The sequence below is a fragment of the Centroberyx gerrardi genome, chromosome 13 (assembly GCF_048128805.1).
Source record: "Centroberyx gerrardi isolate f3 chromosome 13, fCenGer3.hap1.cur.20231027, whole genome shotgun sequence".
NCBI classification, from domain to species: Eukaryota; Metazoa; Chordata; class Actinopteri; order Beryciformes; family Berycidae; genus Centroberyx; species Centroberyx gerrardi.
In genome coordinates this window covers 28,320,801-28,345,816 of record NC_136009.1, presented here as the reverse complement: position 1 = coordinate 28,345,816, position 25,016 = coordinate 28,320,801, and the positions used below count along the sequence as shown (strand labels likewise).

The 25,016-nt window shown below is 40.8% G+C and overlaps 1 protein-coding gene across 1 annotated transcript in view; it reads left to right on the top strand.

Annotated features, from left to right (window-relative positions):
- adcy8 (adenylate cyclase 8 (brain)) overlaps positions 1-22,156 on the top strand; it is a 111,893-nt gene extending 89,737 nt beyond the window's left edge. The window contains exons 12-18 of the mRNA XM_071903288.2: positions 173-345; positions 3,216-3,294; positions 9,127-9,285; positions 16,584-16,730; positions 19,324-19,416; positions 20,576-20,690; positions 21,660-22,156. Coding sequence (XP_071759389.2) covers positions 173-345; positions 3,216-3,294; positions 9,127-9,285; positions 16,584-16,730; positions 19,324-19,416; positions 20,576-20,690; positions 21,660-22,156 — 1,263 coding nt within the window. The remainder of the gene's footprint in view (positions 1-172; positions 346-3,215; positions 3,295-9,126; positions 9,286-16,583; positions 16,731-19,323; positions 19,417-20,575; positions 20,691-21,659) is intronic.
- The last annotated feature ends 2,860 nt before the right edge of the window (positions 22,157-25,016 follow it).

The following is a 25,016-nucleotide window of genomic DNA, read 5'->3' as shown; positions in this document are numbered from 1 at the left end:
TGTACATTGTTTTATGTTGTTGGTCGGCAACTTTTACGTTTGTCTTGATGCCGCTGTCTTGACAGATCTCTCTTGAAAACCAGATTCTTAATCTCTAGTGAACTAACCTGATTAAATAAAGGCTAAATAAAATAAAATGAAATGAATTCATCTCTGTCTGCCTGTTCCGCAGTACTTTGTGTTCACGGGGGTTTTGGCCATGGTGACGTGTGCGGTGTTTCTGCGGCTGAACTCGGTGCTGAAGCTGGCGGTGCTGCTGGTGATGATCGCCGTCTACTCGCTGCTGACCGAAGCCTTCTACACCTCGCTGTTCGTACGCTACGACACCGTCCACCACAACACTGAGTGAGTGGTGCACACACACACACACACACACACAGAGAGACACAGTAAATATGAAATGTCTACACAACTTTATGCTTAAGCGAAGGGTAAGCATCGCCATGTGCTGATGCCACTAAGAGACTGTAGGATTTTCATTAGGTCCTTGTTGAACTGCCATGTTCGTAGTTTAGCTAGTTTTCACTGCAGCTGCATTGGAAAATTGCTTTTTCTGTTTCACATTTCTCTACAATTCAAATTGCATGTCCAAGTGTTTGGCTAACTAGTAGAAGATTCATTTCAAGTTCCAAATTAATTTAACTTCAAGATGAGCATGAATTGAAGGGTGTGCACACTTACTTTACTTTTTCATTTTTATGTCCCGTCACCATGGGACAGTGATGGTGTCGTCTGTGTCTGTCTGTCTGTGTCTGTGTGTCTGTGTCTGTGTCTGTGTGTCTGTGTGTCTGTGTCTGTCTGTGTCTGTGTGTCTGTGTGTCTGTGTCTGTGTGTCTGTGTGTCTGTGTCTGTCTGTCTGTGTGTCTGTGTCTGTGTGTCTGTGTCTGTGTCTGTGTGTCTGTGTCTGTCTGTCTGTCTGTGTGTCTGTGTGTCTGTCTGTGTGTCTGTCTGTCTGTGTGTCTGTCTGTGTGTCTGTCTGTCTGTGTGTCTGTGTGTCTGTGTGTCTGTCTGTACATTCTTGTGAACACAGTGACAAAACATGGCAGAAACTTCATCCTGACACTACAGGTTCCCCCTGTAGAGTCAATGATCTGATTAGATTTTGGAACACCTTTCTGCATACATTTGCATATTAATGAGGAGTAATTAATTAGCTTAATTATTGGAATATGTGTATAATTGGTATAACTGGTATATGTGTAATATATCATGCTGAATATGGCGGGACATCATAGCTGAAGTGTCTCGAGAAGCCTTTTGTTTTTACTTTGGATTTTTCCGAGTCTGAATGAAAGTGAAAAAGTCTGATTTAAGGGATTTTCATTTTAGGCTTCAAGGCAATAAAAACTAGGACATTTGAAAGTATGTGCTGATTTTTCATATCTACTGTATAAATATGGATGCATGGACATACACATGCAAGCACACATACACACATACAAACGCACAAACACACACACACAAATGGGCCGGCATGCACACAACTGTGGATTTGTGTGTCCACAGACATTCATGCTTCCTCTCTCCTCTCCTCTCCTCTCCTCCTCGTCTTCAAAAACACATCAGGGAGCCACGATGACCTTTTTTTTTTTTTTTTCACTGGATTTAAATGTTGAAAAATGTGAGAAAAATCATCTGGGCAAATGGAGGCGTGCTCAGCGACACCACAGTGACCTTTTAGTCTGACGATGTATGAGGGAATCCTGAGCGCATAACCTGTTAAAAAAAAAACACAACAACGAGCGAGCGCTTCCAGCAGCTTCCATACGAGCCGCACGGGGATCAGATGTAATTCAGATTCATTTCTTTAAGGCCCTCTGGGAAATGAGAGGAAAGGTCACGTGGAAAAGAGCATGAGAGGAACAACGGCTTGTTGTGACCAAGAAGTGTCCGTCTCCACAAGTCTTCAATCTGGACACTTAGAATAGGATTTCTACTAAAGATAATTGAGATAAGTGAGATAATTAGAATTTTGTCCAGTGCAAATCAACTTGTTTCAAGAACTTTATTGAATCAAGTGGCATTATTATGATACTGATCGATTTGACCTCAAGAACGTTCTTGAAACACGCATTGAAATCAATTTATCTCACAACACTGGCAGATGTTTTAATTTTACTTCTCAATTAAAAATCGCATCGCTTGTTAAGACGACTATTTTTTTTACAGTCTATTGTTCTCTGTCCAAGGATGAGATGATGAGGCTAATGCTGCGTTCAAGTCACATTGGAAAAAGCTCAAAAACGCCACAACATCTCGTTCCTACAACTTGGAAGCGTTTGTATGTTTAACTCGTTGGAACGCCCACATCCAAGATTTTGAAATCTTTTGAATATATATATTTATATTTTAAAATCAGCCATTAACAAAGTATGACTAAGATATTGCTCGCTTTTCGTAAGTAGAGTTGATTGAATTAATGTGAATAGAACTGATAATTTAGATTTTTACCACTTGCTTGCCACTTGTGTGGATAAAAGTCTGAAATTCATGACGTCAGGTGAGAGTATCAGGCTAGTATTTGAGGCTGACATTAACGATTTTTTTCACCTGTCGCCAGCTCGCATTTACAGTAAATCCGGCGTGACGTGAACGCAGCATAATAGACGTTTTGGCTTCATCGATCTGGCTGTGCTCTCGCTTCCCAAAACCACTTTAGCACTCAGATCCTGTTTGTCTCATTGACTTGCAACACGATCTGAGAGCCAAGATTGTTTTGGGAAAACAGGCCCTGCTTCATTTACAATGGAGGCTTGCCATTTGGCCATAACACTGGCTACCGGACACACTAATCTCTCAGTAAATCTCATTTCCCATGTTTCTCTCTCTTAAATCAAGTGTCATCATCTTGATACTAATGACATTTCAACAACTGTCAGCAAGTGATCCTCCACTGGCAGATTTATCACCTTGTTTTTTGACTGAAATACCATTTTAATTCTCAATAAAAGAGAATAAGATGAAGATTTTAGTTCACTGTTCTCATATTTCATTGGTTGTGAAAGACCGAGGTAGTTTCTGTTGTTGTAATCACACTGCAGAGCATCAGATTACTTTCCAACAAGTGACAGTTGGCGGCAGAATGTCGAGGGCGTCTCGAGCGGCGATGAGTGTTTGACTGCGTTTCAGAAAATGATGCGTGACCTTTTGCTGTGACCGACGATCGAAGCGACGTCCTTTTCAGCAGAACCTTCTCTCTCCCTCTGTTCCCGCAGAAACTTCCTGGGAACCAAAGAGACGTCGTTGCTGCTGATGGCCATGTTCCTCCTCGCCGTCTTCTACCACGGCCAGCAGGTGAGAGGAGCGCCATCTTCCATGTTTTACATAATGCTTAATTAAAATCAGAGTTGCTTTAATCTCCAAATGCAGTCCAGTAAATGTTCAGGAAATCATCTTGGCGGCATTGATGCAGAGATACATGACAACTTACAGAGTTTCATAGTACATACTGACATACAGGAACTTAAGATCTCACATACAGTGGAAGGAGACAAGGGGACATCCAAGGAAAGGCCGCTCAAAATGTCACTAGAAGTCACCAGATGATGTCATAAGCTGATTTGCATGTCAATATATAATTTACAGTCCCTGCTCCCAGTGGAGGGAGGGGCTGATCTCTGGATTAGACAAGCAAGGAGAGCAACAAGGACAGCTGCACCAGTTTACTGACAAACACTTTGCATCTTTACCTCCTTGATGTGATGTATTTCCTGTTGAAAAAGGATGTCGGGGCGGGACATAACGCAGGGAGGGATCATTCAAAAGTGTAAACCAATGGGAGATCAGTTTGGGAGAGAAAGGCAGTTTTATTTGATGGGAGGACTGTTGGTTTGAGTTTATATTTACGTCTCCTGGTGCAGCATGAGGTCACCGTGAAAGATACTCAGTTTTCCAGGAAGTAAAGGTAATGGGAGTTCATGTCATGGGGGACTTTAACATTGTTCCCCATGGTCAGAAAACGTTGCTAGATTTGTCGCTAGTCTCTTTTGAGAAATAAAGTCGCCAGGGGTCTGAAAAGTCGTTAAATCTAGAGACAATGTCGCCAAGTTGGCAGCGGTGATGGCAGCTTCCCAACATGCATCATGTCCAAAACGCAAGAGTTCGGAGGAGACGCACAACGCACAACTAACCCTAACCCTGCGATTAAACCATTAAAAATGACTGAAAAAAGGCTCAGGCGTGTTCAAATACATCCTATGTGATTGTGGCCTGAGGAAGTAATATTAAATAGAACGGCCTTTTGCCTAACTGTAACATACTGATGAGTCCTTTGAATTGAGGAATTGAATCATTACACACTGTCCTATTAAACAACGGCTTGTTTCAGGCAACCAATCCGATGCATTGCAACAATGCTGATAATTTCCATAAAGCGTGCTCAGCCACGCTCCGTCAGACGTCCAGTCATGTGGCAGCCGTCTTTTTTTGTTCTGTTTCTAATTCATATGCATGTAAACTACCTTGAAGAAAGCTTTTCAGACAGTACACTGCGTTGGTAACCATTTTATAAAAGCCATAATACCCTCGAAGGCGTTCTTTTCTGGGATTATGGCGACTTGAGCGCTGCCGCCGGTACTCGACTGTACCGAACACCCAGAACCACACAGAGAGAAACTCCTCTCAGGTCTTACTGCTGCATAATAAATGACCTGGGGGTGCGGGTAATTCTGGCTCAAATTCAAAGCAAAATAGAAGTGAAACTCGTATGGTTTACCAGCCTGGTATGTGACCCAAAATGGGTTTTTTTCCAGTAGTCAGGGGAAGCAGTCCAGAGGAAACTGGTATCGCTGCGGAGCTTTCATGCTCTCTCTATGGCAACCTTTGATCATGCAGTTCACCGGCTCAGCACCGGTCAAACACTGAGGGGAGACGGCCGTAATTGAAGGTCCTTTGTAGCCCCATGAAAGTAGAAAGCAGCCGCATTTGAAGTCATTCAATGGCGTATTGATTTTCCCCGGGTCAATTTTACCTCTTGTTTGGCATAGCGGAGACAATGAAAGCTCACAGCAGGAGGTGTGTGCACTCACGGCTTTGAAATGATGAAATGTCGTTTGTGCGAGATGCACAATGTCAGGCTGAGAGAAAAGGAGCGCGCATGAAAGCCACTTAGTGATTTACTCTTATTAGCAAGGTTGGGAAAGGTTGCGTTCAGAATGTAACCCGCTGCAGATAACAATTACCGCCTCACATTTACATTTTAGGCATTTAGCTGCACAGCAAACATTTAGACGCTGAATAGATGTTGATATGACGGACTGCAGCGATGTTGAAAACCCGTTTAAATACAGCAACAAAATGATAGTTGAGCTTGCAACAGGATATACTGCAGGAGCCTCTGCCTGCACCGTTTGGTGAAATCAGGACCTTCACTTGGTTACTTGATAAGCTGTGAGGAAGGGATCATGACAAATGGTTATATCACAGAATGCTTATACTTTGTGACCTTTGACCCGATACAGGACATATAAGGAAGTAACTCCATTTCCAAAGGCCGTGGAGCCGAAAACGTTTGGTGGGATGAATAAAGCACAAAACTAAAAGAAAAGAAAAAGAGTGTGCAACTTATAAGTGGAAGTATTATAAAAGCGTCATGTCTGCACCTCGCTGAGTGGGCGCTCTTTCTGCTGAAATTTAGATGAAATCAGAACCTAAAACATCTTTCTGTTATCAGTTCGGATCGGTTTCTTTTGGTTGGGTTGATGTTGAACTTGCCGCCTCCCGCTCACCGCTGGATGAGCGACTCCTGACCAATCTGTGTAAAAGTAGAATGAGCTTAAATTTCTTGGTTATTACAATATGACAAGCAACTAATAGTAAGAAGAGTCATGATGCAAGAGATGTAACAGAATATTCCCCTGTATTCCTTATGTAAAGAACTAGGAGTATTAAGTAATTTATGACCCAGAGGTGGAGACTCGACTTGATGCATGAAGAGAAGACTTGAGACTTGACTTGACTTGGGTTCTGGTGACTTGGGACTTGACTCTGACTTGTACTTTGATGACTTGAAAAGGTTTCTAAAGTCTTGACTTGAGATCTTGTGTTTGTGTAAATGACTTAGATTGAAAGTGATGAGATTTGTTCCAGCGGACGACTGAATTTAAATTCTGTTTTCTGAATTTGTATGGAATGATTGAATTTATTGAAGTTGAAACTGATTATAGAAATCAAACTCATGATGCTCTTACCAAGTTTTTATCCTATTAAAACCATATTGCATTGAAAAGTCCTAGATATTTAGTTTTCTTTAAGATATTAAATTGATACTGGACTCTTGATTTGTTCTGACTTGACTTGCTGTTCTACATTTAGACTTGAGACTTGACATTAATCACATGGACTTGACTTGGACTTGACTTGGTAATCTACACCACACAAGCATAAAGTTACATTCAAAGATCATGAATATGTGGATAACTCAATTTTGATTTAAAAAAAAAAGGAAAAATATTGGGATTAGTGAGACTCATTAAGTACTTACAGTATTATTTTGCACTTGACAATACTTTACATACAGCAGGTTAACACACAGGTTAATGGAGAAGTTAACCCGGAGCAGCATGTTAATGTGTGTCAGGGTTATAAAGTAGCTTTTCGCCTCTAGCAGCAGAGGAAACAACAACTCTGATAAAATGCCTCTGTCTCAAGTCATTTACATAATAAAATAATGGTAATGAAACACTGGAGCCAGATGAGGTTGTTCTTCATAAACTCTGCTCTGTCAGTGCAGTAATTACATTATCGAGCCCAGCAGCCCATAAGTGCTTTATTCCAAAGCCTTAGACAAGGCTTTTATTTTGAAATGATTAGGGGTTTTTCTGCCTACCATTTAATCACAGTTTAATTAAAGTTCAAGGCCGCTACCTAATGATACGAACATGCAGTGTGCTAAACAACATTGTCTTTTTCCAGATCTTAATTCTTGACTGGATTTGAAGATTTTGGTCGTTGTTCAATATTCAGATAAATTCTGTCAACCAGACGGTCTCACTCACTTCAAGCTTCAAATCACAATGAAACAGCATTTTGATGTGATGTACTTCCTGTTGAGACAGGATGTTGGGGCGCGGGGAGGGATCATTCAAAAGTGTAAACCAATGGGAGATCGGGAGGGTCTGTAATGGTTTATTGGTTGGAATTTTTATGTCGCCTCCTGGTTCAGCATGAGGTCACCATTAAAGATTTTCTGTTTTCCAGGAAGTAAAACTAATGAGATTTTGATGTAAAAATATAATATATATAAATATTTATATTTGGCATAAAGTATTGGTATAAATGGCAGGTTGTATGAGTTTATATTACAAAATTATAAAAAAAAAGGGGCAGGTACTATCAGTTTTTCTTCTTCCTGCTCCTTTTTGGTCATGGTACATACAGTAAATATACAGTATGTCTATGGGTATGTATATATGTATTTAAATGGCATTAGAGTTAAGTATTTAGTGTTTATAATGCATATGTACATACTTTGTTATGCTTGGGTTGGATGATCGTGGTACACTGCCATAAACAAAATTAAAAAATATGAATGAATCAATCAGTCACTACTGTAGCTAATATCTCAGCATGTGAGATGACAGTGGGTGCAACACTGACTAAAAGGTGTGTTAGTTTTTCCAGACGTTTCCGCAGGTTAACACAGGCCAGTGAATGAAGTGTCAGCAGCTGTAAACAGCAGAGGTCGTGTTTGTTAATGACTGTGGGAGCCGCCGCCGCCTCATTATCCCGCCGCAGCCGGCCTGCGCTCCGCATTCTTAATTAGAAAAACAGAAAACGAGATTGAAGTTTTGTATTCACTCATATGATTAAGAGACTAATTGATACCAAGATTAATCACAAAACTATTTTGCCCAATCGCTGGAGAGAGCCTTTTAAATCCTCACAGGCTTATCTTCATGCCCCTGAAATTAATTTTCAATATCAGGGATTTTTTCCCCCCCTTACCACAAACTAAATGGTAGCGACTTTTGTTTGGCACTAATGTATTCAAATGACTTTGTATTAATTGCGCATTCAGAAAAGCAATTTGTGTTGCCTATTAGAATTCTTTGCTCCGCTTCAGATTGATCATATTCTCTTGTGTTCCATAATTGATCCGACCTTTAACGGATTTTTAATTTAAGCGTTCATTACTGGACCGCTGGATGGATTCTCCATCTTCTGGATGATAGAAACAACAGAGCTGCAGCCAGTTCCCCCTGGTCTTGGTTAATGCATATTTAGAAACTGTATGAAAGAAGAATTTGGTGGTTTCCAGGTCTTGATAAAATTGGAAATTGCACAAAAAACTTTTGAAAAGTATGGAAAAATATTATTGTGCTGTCCCAATATACATACAACTACCATTTTCTATGGTTTTATACCCCGGTCTCACATGAATCATATTTGGGCATGAAGAGAAAAGAAGACTGAATTGAGATAAGAGAATGGAGAAATGGTGATAAAACTTGAAAGTGTGTGGATTTGAGAAAAATAAAACAAGATCTTAACATATTTTTTGTGAAAATGACTGGATGGTCTTGAAAGTACTTGATTGTTTTATTAAAATACAACACCCAAATCCATCAGTACGCCTCAGCTCTCTGGTCTCTCCTTCCTCAGGTCAACCACTGTCATGTCTTACTCCCTTGACCCTGGATGTGGACAGCTGTGTGTGACATTAGATCAGAGCTGAACAATTCATATTAAAAAAAAATCAAAATTGCAATATGAACTTCTGCAATTTCCAAATCTCAGAGGCTGCAGTTAATTTCTTCAGAGAGAGTTTGGTCCAAACTGGATTTGTGAACAAGGAGTTTTAGAGCTGCAGGTAATCTTTGGTCTATGAATCAAAACCTTTCATCAGACTCAAAATCACTAAATCCTGAACACTCACATCTAACAAAATCACTTTTCTTTGAACAATTTTAAAATTCAGAAAAACGTATGACAAGAAAAACTTGTGATGATATGAATCGCAGTTTAAATCGCGATTGCAATATTCTGTCAAATAATCGCAATTAGATTTTTTTGTCAGTATCTTTCATTACATTAGACAACAAAACAAGAATCTCTGCTTCTGAATTTTCCTCATGAATTCTTGTTGACGTGTTGTTTCTGTTGTTGTTTCCTCCTGTCTGTCTGCAGCTGGAGTACACGGCCCGGCTGGACTTCCTGTGGCGCGTCCAGGCCAAGGAGGAGATCAACGAGATGAAGGAGCTGCGGGAACACAACGAGAACATGCTGCGGAACATCCTGCCCAGCCACGTGGCCCGCCACTTCCTGGAGAAGGACCGGGACAACGAGGTCTGGACACACTTCACTTCCCCACCACAGTGACTTCAGACTGTCTGAACAGAGGCAGAGTCTGAGATTAACTTCAAACTAGAAATAAATTACATACCAAGACAAATATTTACCCTCCAAAATAATTCATATTCATTAGGGATGCACCGATATATCAGCAGACTGTCAGTATTGGCGGAGTGTGTCACTGAATTACAAACAGAGTAAAACTAACATGGTCTTTTGTTAAACAAGCACAGATCCTGTACAGACCCACGGCGCGTGTTCAAGTCTATGCACTGAAGCACTGCGACACGGTTCAATTACCTAATTGAAATACCACAAGATAATAATGTTAAAGTCTGTAGGGCAGCAGAAGACGAAGTACTGTTTACATCCCGTTACTAACACAGGAGAGTTTGGGGCAAATTGTGGAATGTTAAGTTTCACTTTTGTTTTCACACCGGGAGACTCTGTGGACTGAGTTCAGTCTGCTGGTCTGCTGTCTGTACATCTCCACATTACAGACATGATGTGATGTGACATCAGGAGCATTAGAGATCCATTTAGATCCATTTCTATACACTGACCAGCTTTGTGCCTCTGTATGGGAAACACTGCATCTCACAGTCAAAAACGCCCTCTAGAGGTCATCTGACAAAGTGCATCACCTAAGCATTACCTGACTGACTGACTGACTGACTGAGTGACTGACTGACTGAGTGACTGACTGAGTGACTGAGTGACTGACTGAGTGACTGACTGACTGAGTGACTGAGTGACTGAGTGACTGACTGACTGACTGACTGACTGACTTTGCCTCATGATGCCCTCGGCTGCACCGTGGGAAAAACAGCTGAATTATCTTAAGACAGGCCTGTCTGAAAGGCTTAATCTGCTTTGTTCCTGCACTTGTACTAAGATTGGTGCATATAATGCACATCAATATCGACCGATATGGGTGGGAAAATATTAGAATCGGTGCATCCCTAATATTCATTTTTTATAGAAATAAGTCACGCTAGCTGTTTTCAGCACTCTTCCAACATGGCGGTGTGTCACTCTTATCCATTGGCAGCCACTTTGTAAACAGAGTGTGTGACCGGCTGCAAGTTGAGTAAACTGTGACAGTCAAGTGATCGTCTTGAGGCAAAACAACCACCAATATGAACAAAAATCAATTATATTTTCACAAAAGCGTGCATTGATGCTTTTTTTTTTCCCCTCCAAAAACAGCCTGAGGTCAACAAATATCAAAAAATAAGTGCAACGCTGATAAGTTTTTATGTTTCTTCTTCCTGGAAAACAGCAGTCTGTCATCACACAGCAGCGGCTTTGCTTCATTTCTCACCGCAGACTCGCTCCACAATTAGCCTCCTGTGTTCATTACAGTTTGTTCCATAAAGCTGCATGCTGCAGCCCGCAAAGAAAGGGCTACGTAATTGCTTTTGAAACAACTTTATAGAAGAGAGAGAGAGAGAGAGAGAGAGAGAGAGAGAGAGAGAGAGAGAGAGAGAGAGAGAGAGAGAGAGAGAGAGAGAGAGAGAGAGAGAGAGAGAGAGAGAGCGAGAGAGAGAGGTTGGGCGGTTCGTTCAACCGGAAAGCTTTGTAAAATCAGAGTGCTTTTTTTTTTTTTTCCCTGCATGCATTTGATTTGATTTTAATAACATGTTGTCAGTCAGGGGGAGAGAACACATTGATTTGTTTTTCATTTGCTGGCAGTGACTCAGCTTGTGCTGCACGGCCCAATATAAAGTCTAACTTTTCCCTCCCGCCTTATCTCTGCTGCCCTTTTTGTTTTCCACTTCTGCTTTTCTTTGTGTGGAGTTGTTCTGCGGTCCTAAAAAAGTTTTAAAATGTTTATTCAATACATTGCGAATACTACTCACTACCAAACCAATCCCCTTCATTTTATCCCTGAAATGTCCTTAATTTCTCATTACATAATCATTAATTATCCATTAAAAATAACAGATTTAAAAAAGTAAGGTTAGTAGGCTATCATGGGTTTTTAAGGGATTTATTCATGGGTTGATTCGTGGAAACACTAGAAATTAAGGGATTTTTCATGCATTTTATGCAGGTTTACAGATTATGAATGAATTATTAATGGAAAGTTCCTGTCTCCCTGAATTTTAAATTAAATTAGAAAGTAAGGAGTCAAAATTAAGGGAGGTTTTGATGGGATCTCCTCCATTAATAACTCCCTTAACACATTTTAAGGGGATTTTGCATGAATTAACCTCTTCTTCCCTGCCGCCCCCGCCACTGGGTCCATCATTACAAATGCAGGCTGCACGGCCAAGCTTTGTTCAAACTCACAGAACTTTATTTTAAATTCTAGTCAAGATAACAAGTTTTCCAAAGACACCAAATGTGTCATGCTGAATTACAGGGAAATGTGTTTATAATGATGACTGGAGTCCTCTGGTACCGACCTCAAAAACATCAGTTCTGCTCTCCATTAACTTCATACTGTTTCCAGTCTAAGCAGACCAGTGTGATCTGGATCAGGTTTCAGTTACACAACTCCCCAGCAGTGTGACAAGAGAATGAACGGTTTCATTACAAAATTATTCAATTTCAGAAAATAATTGCCTCCTAAAATTCATGAGTTCAGATTCCATCAATAAGGATGATTATGCCTCCCAAAAACGTTAATACTTTATAAGCAACGGTTCACTAATAACTTCAGTGTCATTCCATAATGAGTTGGCAGCAATCAGAAGAGAAGGTGTCTATTTTTTTTTTTTTTTTTTTTTACAATGGCTGGTTATCAAATTTTGGAATTAATCTCTTCAAATATTTATCACCAGAGTTTTACATTAATGAGACAAAAACTATACACCATGAACTTTAAATAATGACTTCACTTTTCATTTTGGTTAACACTTTACTTGTTGATACTGAAATATCAGGTGACAAAAAAATAGATGTTTAGGAAAGTGTTACTTCCTGCAACTCTACAGATATGTAACCCTAACTATATAGATTATAGATTACTTTTTTCAGTGACACATTATAGTCACTTGATAGTAAGTTGAGTATCAGCATTGCACTAATTAAAGGGTGACCTCATGGTGCATTTTAGTGAAAATGTGACAAAAAAAACGACAAAAAAGATCTCATAAAAAGTCGTGAAATGAACACGAAGTCTGAAACAGATTTACCTGCTGTGGACACGAATTCTGTGAAAATTATGTTCCTCCACCACTAATTGAATTCTGTATCAATAACACAAATTGAACACGACATTTTCAGCTAAAGGTTGGCTAACGATTAAGTTTAGGAAAGTAAAACAACTTAGTTAAGGTTTGGGAAAGACTTTGGCTGCAAGCTAGCTAATGGGAAAATACATCGAACAATCCTGCCAACAAGAACGCTGGAAGCATATTTGGCATCTGGCTAGCAAACTGAAGCCTCCTACACATAAAACAAAATTTTTTTGACTATAATATTAATTCATTTGAAATTAATAGCGATATAAAAATGGCATAAATACTTCAGAGACCATGGGAGGCCCCTTAACGTTTAAGGAAAGGGAACGCCCTTAAGGGGCTTTGTGCAACCCATCAGCAATAACATAATGATGACTTCAGGATCTTTCCTCATCTGCAGATTTATCTAAGGATATTCCCTCAGGGGGGAGATACGTTTTATACCTTAAGCTCTCTTTAAGGTTCACCTTAAACTGCACAAAACCCACTTTGCCGTTCCAGTCAGTCGTCCAGCCTTGCCAGCTGCTTCTCCACACTCTCCTCGTCCACCAGCGCCGTGATGACGAATTGCGTTAGCGGGCGGAGAGGACGGTTATCACACCGGAGTCAAATCGCCTCGTTGTCCTCGTCCGTCCTCGTCCGGCTCCTTCGTTATCGACTCCTCCCATCTTCCGCTGCCCCTCTGACAAAAGGCGACCGGCCGATGAATTATGAATGTCATGAGAGGAGAGCTGATATCATTCTGCTCCCGTGCCTTTTCCTAATTAAAAAGGACGTGATTAAAAATGCATCCATTAGGATAGGTTGGGTCCTAATCACTCGTTACATTATTAATCAGGCTGTTTATTGTTCCGTGATTTAGATTCTGCGTGAGGCTGAAGCTCGGGGTTATGAACAGGCTCCTGAAGCCTGAAGAGCTGCGGAGGATGCTGGAAATAATCACATGACAAAAAACCCTGAGTGTGATTTATATCCACCTTTTCATTTTTAGGCGTTTTTTTTTGACGGAAGCTTTTATCGACAGCAGCTTACAGTGAGCGAGTCGGGGGTTCAGCGTGTTGCTCATGGACACTTCAGCAGTTCTGTTGGTGGACACACACACACACACACACACACACACACACACACACACACAGCGGCTGTCATGGAGGTCGATCCTGTGAGGTTTCTGTTTAACTGCTGACCCTCCTGCTGCTGTGTGACGGGTCGGGCCGGTCGACTCCAGGCAGAAAAACAAGGCTCATTCTCAGTTACACTTGACCTACTTGTTGCTGTAGATATTCCACACACACTGCATGACATGCTATAAATACATGTATGTGAATCCATCAGGATGCGTGTCTCTCTAGACGTGATCTCAGCATCATGTCTCTGCTTTAGCTCTCATAAATATTCATCTGTTTGGCTCTGTACAGCCCAGTTTTAGACCAACAGCAAATGCATATATTGCATATTTAAACGATGCATAAACAGCTGTAAATATCCAACATATGCACCATAGGAGTCCATATGTACAAGATAATGCTTTATCTTTGTCATATATAAGACGCAGTCTAAGTCTGCACTGTATTCACTGCTGACTCTACAGACTTACACACTCCTCCTTCTTTTAGGATAATTTTGTTGTTTAGTTTACAATAAATTATTTGGTGTTTTACTAATATCTGATTTGTCAAGTCCAGTGAGGCAGACTGTGACAAAACTCTATGTAGCCTCATTTTAAACACGCCTTCAAAATGCTAATCAGTGTAAAATTGCTCTATCTATCTATCTATCTATCTATCTATCTATCTATCTATCTATCTTCTTATCTTTGAAGACTCATACTACTTAAAAGTTAAAAGTCCATAACAACTAAAGCACATTAAGCTCTCAAGAAACCCATCTGACATAAAACCATGTAGACTCAGTAAAGGACCAATTCACTTGACTTTTACTGCCTGCTTTGATGCCAATTGATTTGCTTTATTTGATGTCTCTGAAAGTGTAAATAATATCATTGAGGACGTCATATTTCCAGTTATTTCCAAAAAATACATTAAAGAAAAAATCAAGCACAATATGGACGGTAAGAAGCCTCCTGAATTATTAACTTGCAATGCTGAACTATGGCTGGACAGAGCGTTAACCAATCTATTATTATTATTTTTATTATATTTTCATGAGTGTGACCTAACATGGTCAAGTCCCCATCACTCCATGTGCCATTAGTATGCAGTACATGCTGTACTGTGTGTGTGTGTGTGTGTGTGTGTGTGTGTGTGGCGTGTCAACGCTGCCTCCTAGTGTTGGACACAGTGTATTGCAGCTGCAGCTCTCCTGTCTGCAGTCCCATCATGCACCTGCTCCCTCTGGCCACGGCTGCAAATAAGAATGTTTTTTTGTCAACTTGTGTGCTTAAATAGCGGTTACAGCACAAACCTTCTGTTGTGTAGCAATCGTCCATCTTAAAGGATAAGGCCGGTGTTTTTTAATGCATTGCTTACCGTCAACAAATCCTATGAAAATAACAAAATCGGCAATGATTTTGTTTTGCTAACAAGTCTCGTCCATGTAGCCGGTGCCCAGTGCAGCCTCATGTCCCAGCAGCCATAGAACTCCACTGTATTAAAAAAGCTATTAAAAACCTGTCACAGAGCCATGCTGCTGCCCTGCAACATATTTCATCATCATGATGCACCAGGCCAGACGACTTTTTCCTCAAACAACTTAATAAGTCGGCTGTAAACACGTTTTCCATCTCAGGAAAGTAGTTCCGTAGCACAGAAAATAGTCCCCGGCGTAATGAAGAATTTTTTCCCATTTGAATTTGATTTGGTAATAACTACAACAGTCTGACTTTTCATGGTAACAGTTAGCGATTTTTAAAATGTAAACTATGTCTTTGTGAGCTGTATTTAAAGGTTTTTAGCTTACAATTGGAGCCAATGACTTCCGGGTTGACGGCTAAAAACGTTACGTGGGAAGTCAGAAAGTAACGGGAGAAGAGCAAACACATTGTTGTTTTTGTTATTTTCATAGGATTTGTTGACGGTAAGAAATGCATTAAAAAACACCGGCCTTATCCTTTAACGAGTCATCTAGTCTCATATTCAGGCTTCAAATCTTATTTTTCTTAAACCAAGAGAAAAATTCTGCCAGTGAGGAGAGATAACTCTTCAGTTTCACTTGTTTCAGGAATTTTCTAGAAATGAGTGACAAGAAAATTACACACTGATTCTACTAAATTGTTGAAACAAGTTGATTTGCATCAGAAACAAGTAAAATAATGTGACGGCATGAAGGACAAAATAAAAGGTTTAATCCCCAAAAATGTATTGCCGCCTGAAATTCATTAGTTCAGATTTGATAAATGATGAAGAGTTAATATTTTGGGTGTTCAGCCTCTTGTCACATATCATCCTCCTCTCTCTTTCCTCATCTTTCCTCTCTCTCTACTGTCAACTATCCAATAAAGGCAAAAAATGCCCCCAAAAAAGTAATCTTTAAAAATAGTGTTAATATTTTGTGAGCAAAGGTTGGTTAATCATTTCAGTATCATTCCATGCTGAGCTGGACAGTTTTTTTTTCAAATTGTGGAATTAATCTCTTCAAATAATCCTCAAATCTGTTTTACACCACTAAGACTTGATAACAATAATAAAGTGTATTTATAGAGCAGTTTTCTTAACACAAGTTAAAAAATGCTTTACAGGAATAAAACAAATGACAATAAAATGGAATGAGAATAAAAAGAAACACAATTTAAAAGAGAAGGTTTACAAAAGAGAGGCTATAAAATCTAAAACACTATTATAAACAGATATGCTATCAAGAGAGATGTAAAAGATAACTCCAGGAGAGGTGACATTTAGACTTGAGACTTGACATTAATGACTTGGACTTGACTTGGTAATCTACATTTAGACTTGGGACTTGACTTGAGACTTGTGCCTCAAGACTTGAGACTGAGCTGGGACTTGAAAAGTTGACTTTGTCACACCTCTGCTATAGACACCATGGACTTGAAATAACGATGAATGGTGAATGAGTGAAATCGTTGTGGATTTCCATCAATGGAAGAGCGACAGGAGGTCTTGACTGTCCGCCGTCTGTCCACAGGAGCTGTACTCGCAGTCCTACGACGCGGTGGGCGTCATGTTCGCCTCCATCCCGGGTTTCGCCGACTTCTACTCCCAGACGGAAATGAACAACCAGGGAGTCGAGTGCCTGAGGCTCCTCAACGAAATTATCGCCGACTTTGACGAGGTGAGAGCTGCGGATGTGGAAGTATATTCGCTATGCTTTAAACGCAGGGGACTGCGTCTTTTTGATTCAAAACGTCAGTCTTGTTCCCCTGAATGCTTCAAAAACTGATTATGTAAAAGACAGAAAAGACAGGAGTCATTTCAGGTAGAAAAGTCTACAGACTTTCTATAGAGACTCAACACTGAATGTACAAAATATCAGAGACACTTTCTCTTTCCATGAAGCTCAGTGATGAGGTGAATCCAGGTCAAAACCATCGCCACTTATTGATTTCCCTTCTTAAAATCTATCCCGATCACAAAGGTGGAGATGCAGGTAAAGAGAAGCAGACGAGTTACAGAAGGAATTTGAAGCTTTGAGACAGTTGAGATGTGGATTGTGCAAAACTTAATATCAGGAAGATGTTTGTAATATTTTATACAGTCAGTGTATGAACAGCACATGAGCATATGTGTGGCGGGACAGTGTATGGGTGTGTGTGCTTGTGATAAAATGATCATTAAAAGTAAAAGAATGAATCATCTGAACTTGCACCCGGCTGGCAAAGAAAACAGATTATTCCAGTCATGTTGGTTAATTTGTCCGATAGAGCAGCCAGGTTCAGATGGAAAACGTCTTCCTAAAACTCCTACTTAAGAAGCTCTGCTTACACCGACCGCATCGTGTGCCGGGGCGATGCTTCAGCCGCAGAGCGCCCGTCAGCCCTGTAGTCTTTAGTCCAACAAATTGTCTCTGTAGCGCCAGACAGACGGCAGGAGCCAACAAAGCAAAGTCCCAAAGTGTGCTGAGACTCCGGTGGGCGGAGAGGCTTTGTTCCAGAACAGAGTCGGGCCAGAGAGCGAGTTTTGAAAGCCAGAAATCTCAGCAGCAGGTGAAGCAGGTGAAGCAATCGATGAGTCACTGGTATTGGGACCATTGATGAGCTGAAGTGAGAATTCATCTTAAACTCCAGTCCAGCTCCTGCAGCTGCAGTGTGAATGTGAATGTCAGCCAGCTGTAAGGAAACAGAATGTGAACTGAATTGGGATGACAGGAGACAGAACTGATTTCCATGAAATTCCATGAAATTCCACTTCTAAGAGAGTTTGTCTCGACTCTAAACATTAATAAATCAAAATATTATGAATCAAATAAAAGACAGTTCAACAAATCAAACACATTCAGTCATAATGTATGGATTACCATTACATGTTCTGCATCAAATACCAGCTGAAAGGTTCTTTTAATATTTTATGATATTCAGTATTGATAATATATAACACTATGTGGAATCTCAGATATGTGGGAAGACAAAAAAAACAAAAAAAACATGGAATTTCATTGAATTAATTTCAACTTCCTGAAATTGCAATTCAATTCCAATACTGTTTCCTGTAGGTTTTTTTTCAAATTCCAATTCCAATTATTTTGTTGAATTGGAATTGATGAGTTCATTCATGAATTGACCCCAAACCCTGGATCGATAACCCTATCAACCCCCTGCAGATATATTTGGGGCAGTAAAAATCTGACTTATCGCATATTTAAATTAAAATTTTGTGTTGTATTCCATTTCCCAAAATATGAGACCGTGGGAATTACCATTATATTAGTGCAGTCGTAACTTCATGAACTCTGAACCCAGATACAGAACCTGCACAGATCCAGGATGAGAAAACACACAAACTCCTGAAGTTCTTTTTCGTCCCTGTGGACAGACGGGAGCCAGGAGGACTCACGGGTCCTGAGCCTGCGCTGAAGTGTGTTTTTGACAGAAAATGTCAAAGTCACCTAAGAAGGCCAGAGCCAGACAGACACCAGCTGAGCTCCTGCCGCTTCAGGCCAAGCTCCTCTCTCTCCAACACGCTGCCTCAAACAGGAACAGACTTGTCTTTTCTCTGTCTGGGAACTCGCCTAGAGAAGAGAGAGAGAGAGGGAGAGAGAGAGAAAGAGAGAGAGAGAGAGAGAGAGAGTGTGTGTGTGAGTGCAGAGCGGCACGCAAGATTAGCAGCAGATAATAAGATTAGAAAGGCACTTGATATTTTTAAAGGTTATTTTTATATGAGACAATTAGGGCAGCACAGTTAATCATGTGTAATGGTATTTTGCAAATTTTAGTTTCCGCAGTAAATAATCACAGAATACTGGCTTATCGGCCATACTGAAAAATTTCATTTCATTTACTATGTATGTTGGAGCTCAAATGTAAGTGCAATCTTTCCTGAAATCATCAAAACTAAGAATTATTCTTAAATCACAGATCACAGTATCTCACAAAATAAATGGGATTATCATTTTAGCCAAAGTCAAGCAGAAATATAACTTGATATGATACAATATAACTTGATGTTTCATTGAATTAGATGTACGAAACCTCCAGAAGGACCAACAATAAGTTCTGGTGTCACAACACACACACAACATGCATCACATCCCACACTTAAAGAAGTAATCCACATGATCCTCGTCTTTTTAAAATTTTGTCTCCATCTTTGTCGCTCAGCCTCACTGTGGTGTTTCTGCACTGCACTTCCCAGAGATCACCTGTCAATCAAACAGTGCGGGCGGAGCTTGTTGAATAAAATCTCTTTTTGTCCTTCCGTTGTACCCGTAGCTGCTCGGTGAAGACCGCTTCCAGGACATCGAGAAGATCAAGACTATTGGCAGCACGTACATGGCCGTCTCCGGTCTTTCCCCAGAAAAACAGGTGAGATCCTCGAGGTTTCAACTGAGTTCAGATCAGACTGGGGCGATTCAGTTTTACCTGCATGGAGTGCCAGGTGGGTGGGGTTTACAGCATGTTGTTGATGATGTGAAAAGTATATTTAAGCAAAAATACTTTGCTTAAAGAGTTTCCTCTGATTGTCTAAATCTCCGAGCAAACATCAGGCTCATAAATAGATAAAATGAATTGGTAAAAAGTAAAAAAATAAATAAATAAAACAGTAAAAAGTAATTGCGAATACTACTCACTATGAAACCAAACCCCTTAATTTTATCCCTGAAATGTCACTAATTTCTGCATTACATAAACATTAATTAGCCATTAAAAATAACATGGCTTTAAAAAAGTAAGGTTAGTATCATGGGTTTATAAGGGATTTATTCATGGGATGATTCACAGAGACACTAGAAATTAAGGGATTTTTCATGTCTTTTGTGCAGGTTTACAGGGTTATTAAGTGGAAATTAATGGAAAGGTTCCTGTCTCCCTGAATTTGACATTAAATTAGAAAGTAAGGAGTCAAGATCAAGTGGTTAAGGAGGTTTCGATGAGATCTCCGCCATTAATTAACTCCCTTAATTTGAATTAAGGGGGTGAATTAATGTAAATTCATGAAAATGTAGGTTATTTTAAGGGATTACTGGTTCGTAGAGACTTGCAAATACGCCTTCTAAATATCTCATGTAGGAATCTAAATTGAAATATTGCATGTAGGGCAGAGGGTGCAATGAATTCCTTAAGTAAAATACTGGAATACATTAGTGTATCATCAGCAAAAATAGTAGTAGTAGTACATTTTTGCCGAAGAAGTAAGTGAACACAGAAGAATCGGTAAATGCACCGCTGTGTACTTGCAAATTAAATCACACATCAGTAACTTGTAGGCTTCAGAGTGCAGCCCAGTTTGGATTGGATTGCAGGTGCTGAACATGCGGGGAAGCAGTTGTGACTGCGGGGTTAGCGTTGAGTTTCCTCTGATGCGTCGCCACAGTGCGTCACCAGTCCCTCGGGTGACATATTTCCAATTTCATCTCCCCTCCGCTGCCCTCCAACTCTGGTTCAGTCAGTGTCTCCTGACGTCAGCAGAGGCCCGACTCTCAGCTGATACAGACCCTCTCCTCCTTTCCCTTCACTCCCACAGCAATGTGAAGATAAATGGGGTCACCTGTGTGCGGTGGCCGATTTCGCGATCGCCCTCAACGAGAGCATCCAGGAGATCAACAAGCATTCCTTCAACAACTTTGAGCTGAGAATCGGTAAGAGTTCAGAGAAAACCGACTCCAACTTTCTGAATTGAGCTGAAGGAATTCATTATTTTCTTCCTGTCTTTTCATTGTTTTTATTCTTTTTTCCTGCTCATCATCTTTATCCACTATGTTTTGTTCTTTTACCTACTCATTTATTTTCTTTTGTCTTTGTTGTCCACCTCCTCATCACCTCATCTTTTTTTCTCCTTTTCTTATTTCTCCTTTCATTTCCTTTTTGTCACCTGATGATGGATGTATGTTTCTATCCTATGCTGCAGCTTGTTGCTGTTATCATGTACTGTTTTCTTGTCCTTGGTGCTGCGGCTTCAATGTCCAATACTATGTTCAGACAGGTCGCTCAAATCTGATTTTTTTGCATATCCGAGTCAGATATTTTCTCGACAAGTCTCAACAGCAACAAACCACATGGAATCTAATCTTTTTAGATCAGATTTAAACCAAAGTCCTAGGCGGTTTCAAATGGCATCACTGAAAATGCAACTCAGTCCGACCGCTCAGATCGGATGTCAAGCGTTTTTTTCCGTCACTCCACATGAGACGCAGTTGATGTCTCAGAGAACAACAAACATGGAGGAGAGTCAGAAAGAGAATAAGAGTCCAGACAGATGAGGAGGTTCCAGCCTCCTCAGCAACATGGCAGACAGCAGCCTCCTCCTGCGGCAGTGGCGTCGTCTCGTGTGACAAATTTGTTCTGCACTGCCTCCATGCAAACAAAATAAATAACGGCAAAACTTCCATGTTATGAGCTTGTACCTAGCACCCGGAGCTGCTGAACAGAAATCACGCCCTAAACACTCAAATCCAATCTGGTCATTTGTACATTAGAATTTGGACAGTCAGCCTTAAAGATCAGAGTTGGAAAAAAACAAATCAAACTTGCCTGCTGTCTGAACTTAGCCCAAGACAACAATCAAGTTTATCCTTTCTTCATCTCCTTACACTCTTCCTCCTCCTCAGGTATGGCCCACGGCTCGGTGGTGGCGGGCGTGATCGGCGCCAAGAAGCCCCAGTACGACATCTGGGGGAAGACGGTGAACCTGGCCAGCCGGATGGACAGCACGGGCGTGAGCGGCAAGATCCAGGTGCCCGAGGAGACCTACCTGATCCTGAAGGAGCGCGGCTTCGCCTTCGAGTACCGCGGCGAGATCTACGTGAAGGGCATCAGCGAGCAGGAGGGCAAGATCCGAACGCACTTCTTGCTGGGCCGCGTGCAGCCGAACCCGCTCATCCTGCAGCCGCGCAAAATCACCGGCCAGTACTCGCTGGCGGCCGTGGTGCTCGGCCTGGTGCAGTCGCTCAACCGGCAGAAGCAGAAGCAGATCCTCAACGAGAACAACAACTCGGGCATCATGAAGGGCCACCACCACTACAACAGGAGGACGTTGTTAGCCGGCGGCTCCGAGGTGGGGGGGGGGCACCACGCCGAAGCGGCCGATAAGACTGAGCTGTCCTGAAGAGCGGACTGGAGTTTTAGTTCTACAAACATTTCCCGCAGGCAGAGCTGCCGTGGAGGCAGAAATAATCTGATTGGTTGAGTTAAACCTCAGTGGGCGGAGCCAAAGAACCACCATTTTTCTGGCTATGTAACGTTAGGTTGAAGCTCAGTGAAAAAGACAAGAGGTAAGAGAGGAGGAAGCTAATATTATGAAGCCTAGCGCTCTGCTGCTAACTGAAAAAAATGCAATCTATCCATACTAAGTTATCTAGGTTAGCTAGTTAGCCTAGCTGACCTTCAAGTTCAAACTAGCCATACTAGCCTATAGATATCTAGGTAAGCTAGTTAGCTAGCTGCTGACCTTCAACATCATGAATACCATGGTCATGGATGTGTGAAAATAAGTAATTCACATAGTTTTTATTTATATTTTAACCAGAGTTCCTCCTTTGCCATTCAAGTTCACCAGTTAGCTAACTTGCGCTCACAAAAACTGTGGTTCTTTAGCTCCGCCCCCTGAGGTTTAACTCAACCAATGAGATTATTTCTGCCTCCAGAGCAGCTCTGCCTCTGACAAATGTTTCTATAACTAAAACTCCAATTTGCTCCTGAAGAAGAGGAGGAGGAGGAGGAGGAGGAGGAAGAGGAAGAGAGGTGGGGGAGGGAGGGAGGGACTGGACGGGACCGTTGCGTTCTGTTTTCATCCACCCTCATCTGTTCGATGTCCGTTCGACCAATCCCCTCGGACTGTCCCACGTTCCTCCTATCGTATCCACTTCCCCTTTTTATGTCACCCGGCCACCGACCTTCCCCAGCCCGAGCCCATACACCATGTCCTGCTCCGACCTTCGCCCGGTGTCGATGTTTCTTTTTTGTATTTCTTTTATATATGAGAACACAATAAAAGGGGTCTAATTTTTTATATATGCCGTGTGTCCGGTTGCCTCTTTTGTCGCATTTGCAGAGCTTTTATAATTCTGTTGGGGGTTTTTGGGCAGAATGATCTGAGGTGAACATATGAAGTTTCATTCCAAAACGAAGACATCCACAGTTTGAAAATTGTGATGCCTACCTTGACTGAAAGTAAAACTCACTGCTGAATATTATTGTTATTAGTTATAAACCCTTTACTGACAAATAAGACACATTTTAGAAGGTGAAATTTGTGTTTCATATGTGTTTTTTATATTGATGAGTGAACATGAGGTAACTTTTTAAATGGATACACAGTATATAGTTGGAATGGATTAAAACAACTCATAGGACTTAAGTACTGTATGTAAAAACTAGTAGCACTGGTAAATATATATAATATATTATTTTGACATTTTGCCACTCAAAGAGAGAGAGAACCTATGTAAAGAAAGCCCAGTATTCGAGCCACACCATAATAAGCAGGCACATTTCTGCATTAAGATCTAACAATCTGTTCACTTCACCAGTAACACAACGTGAAACTTCTTGAAGAGTGGGGTCCTGGAAACTTATTTTATGATGCAGATAATTTAATAATCACATTACAGTTGTAAAACCTGACAAATATGGTCCTATGTAGTGATACTGAGAGAATGTATGATGACTTACAGAGCTTTGTCACTCATGGAGAGACACGACTTACTGTAATCAACTGCAGTAAAAGCCACTCACCCAGGCTACAGTCATCACCAGAATATGCAATTAAGGTAATTTATGAGCAGTCAGTGAGGCAGACGGTCTATAGCTGGCTTTTGAAACCGTTTTCTTCTTCAAACAAGTGGATCTGCGAAGCCTGTTTGATTGTGCATGCAGTTCAGACTCAGTAATCAGATTATAAGTCATAAATCACACTCAGCTATACAAAGAGGCCAGTTTATTAGGTACAGTAAGCTGTACACAAACACAGATCATTCTGACAGACAGAGTCACCTGGCTGTGGTTTGCTATATAAAGCAGACAGTGACACCGCATTGATCCAGGTGCTTTTTGATACCGGCTGCATTTCTTCTATGCATGGATATCATTTTATCCCATATATCCAGTTTGGCTGTGTGGATGTAGAAGTGAGCAACGTCACGCTGGACAAGAAAAACAGTTCTTGTGGAACTTGCATAAAGAAAAGATGAACTTTTCTGATCCCTGAAGGAAATGTTTGGTCATTTCAGCAGCAAAGAATGGAGGCGCAGGTTAGTGAACAGAGAGTAAAAGGTACTTAAAGGGGCATTAAGTAATCTAATAAATAATCTATGACATCTGTTGAGCCCTATTCATACAGGATTACAAATAGGTTTTCAAGACCATGTGCGCAAGTAACTGTTAACACAGGACATCTGTAACGTTAATGGATAAGAGATCTGTCTCCAACATCCCAAAGATGGGAGTGTCTACTCTATTTATGTATTGTCATCACACCAAAAATGTACCGTTGTTTGCTGGTGTGTTGAAAGTTTTTCCTTCAACGCAGAGTTTGGGCCGGAAAGTGAGTTTTGAAACCAGAAATCTCAGCAGCTGGCCGACTAATCGCTGAGTCATTGGTATTGATCAACAACCCTCTCAACCCCTGTAGATATATTATCTGGTCTGTTTGTTATGTGAGACGGTAAAAATCCTACTTATTGCACCTTTAAGTTTACTGTCACTGTTGAGTGAAAACCTTGTATCTCACAAATGCCAACTTTTTTAGCAACTAAGAAAAATAGTCTTGTTTTTAGCGTGATGAAAATGCATTTTTGACATTATCCAACAAAGTTTTGAAAGAGTTTCGTCAGTCCAAGAGGTGAGAGAACTTTCTCAACCCATAGAGGAGCATGTAGTCCTTCAAATGAAAAGGACCAAAACTGGAGTTACAATGTTTTCACACAGCAACAGTGATATGAACAAAGGGTAATAAACTATGTAAATAA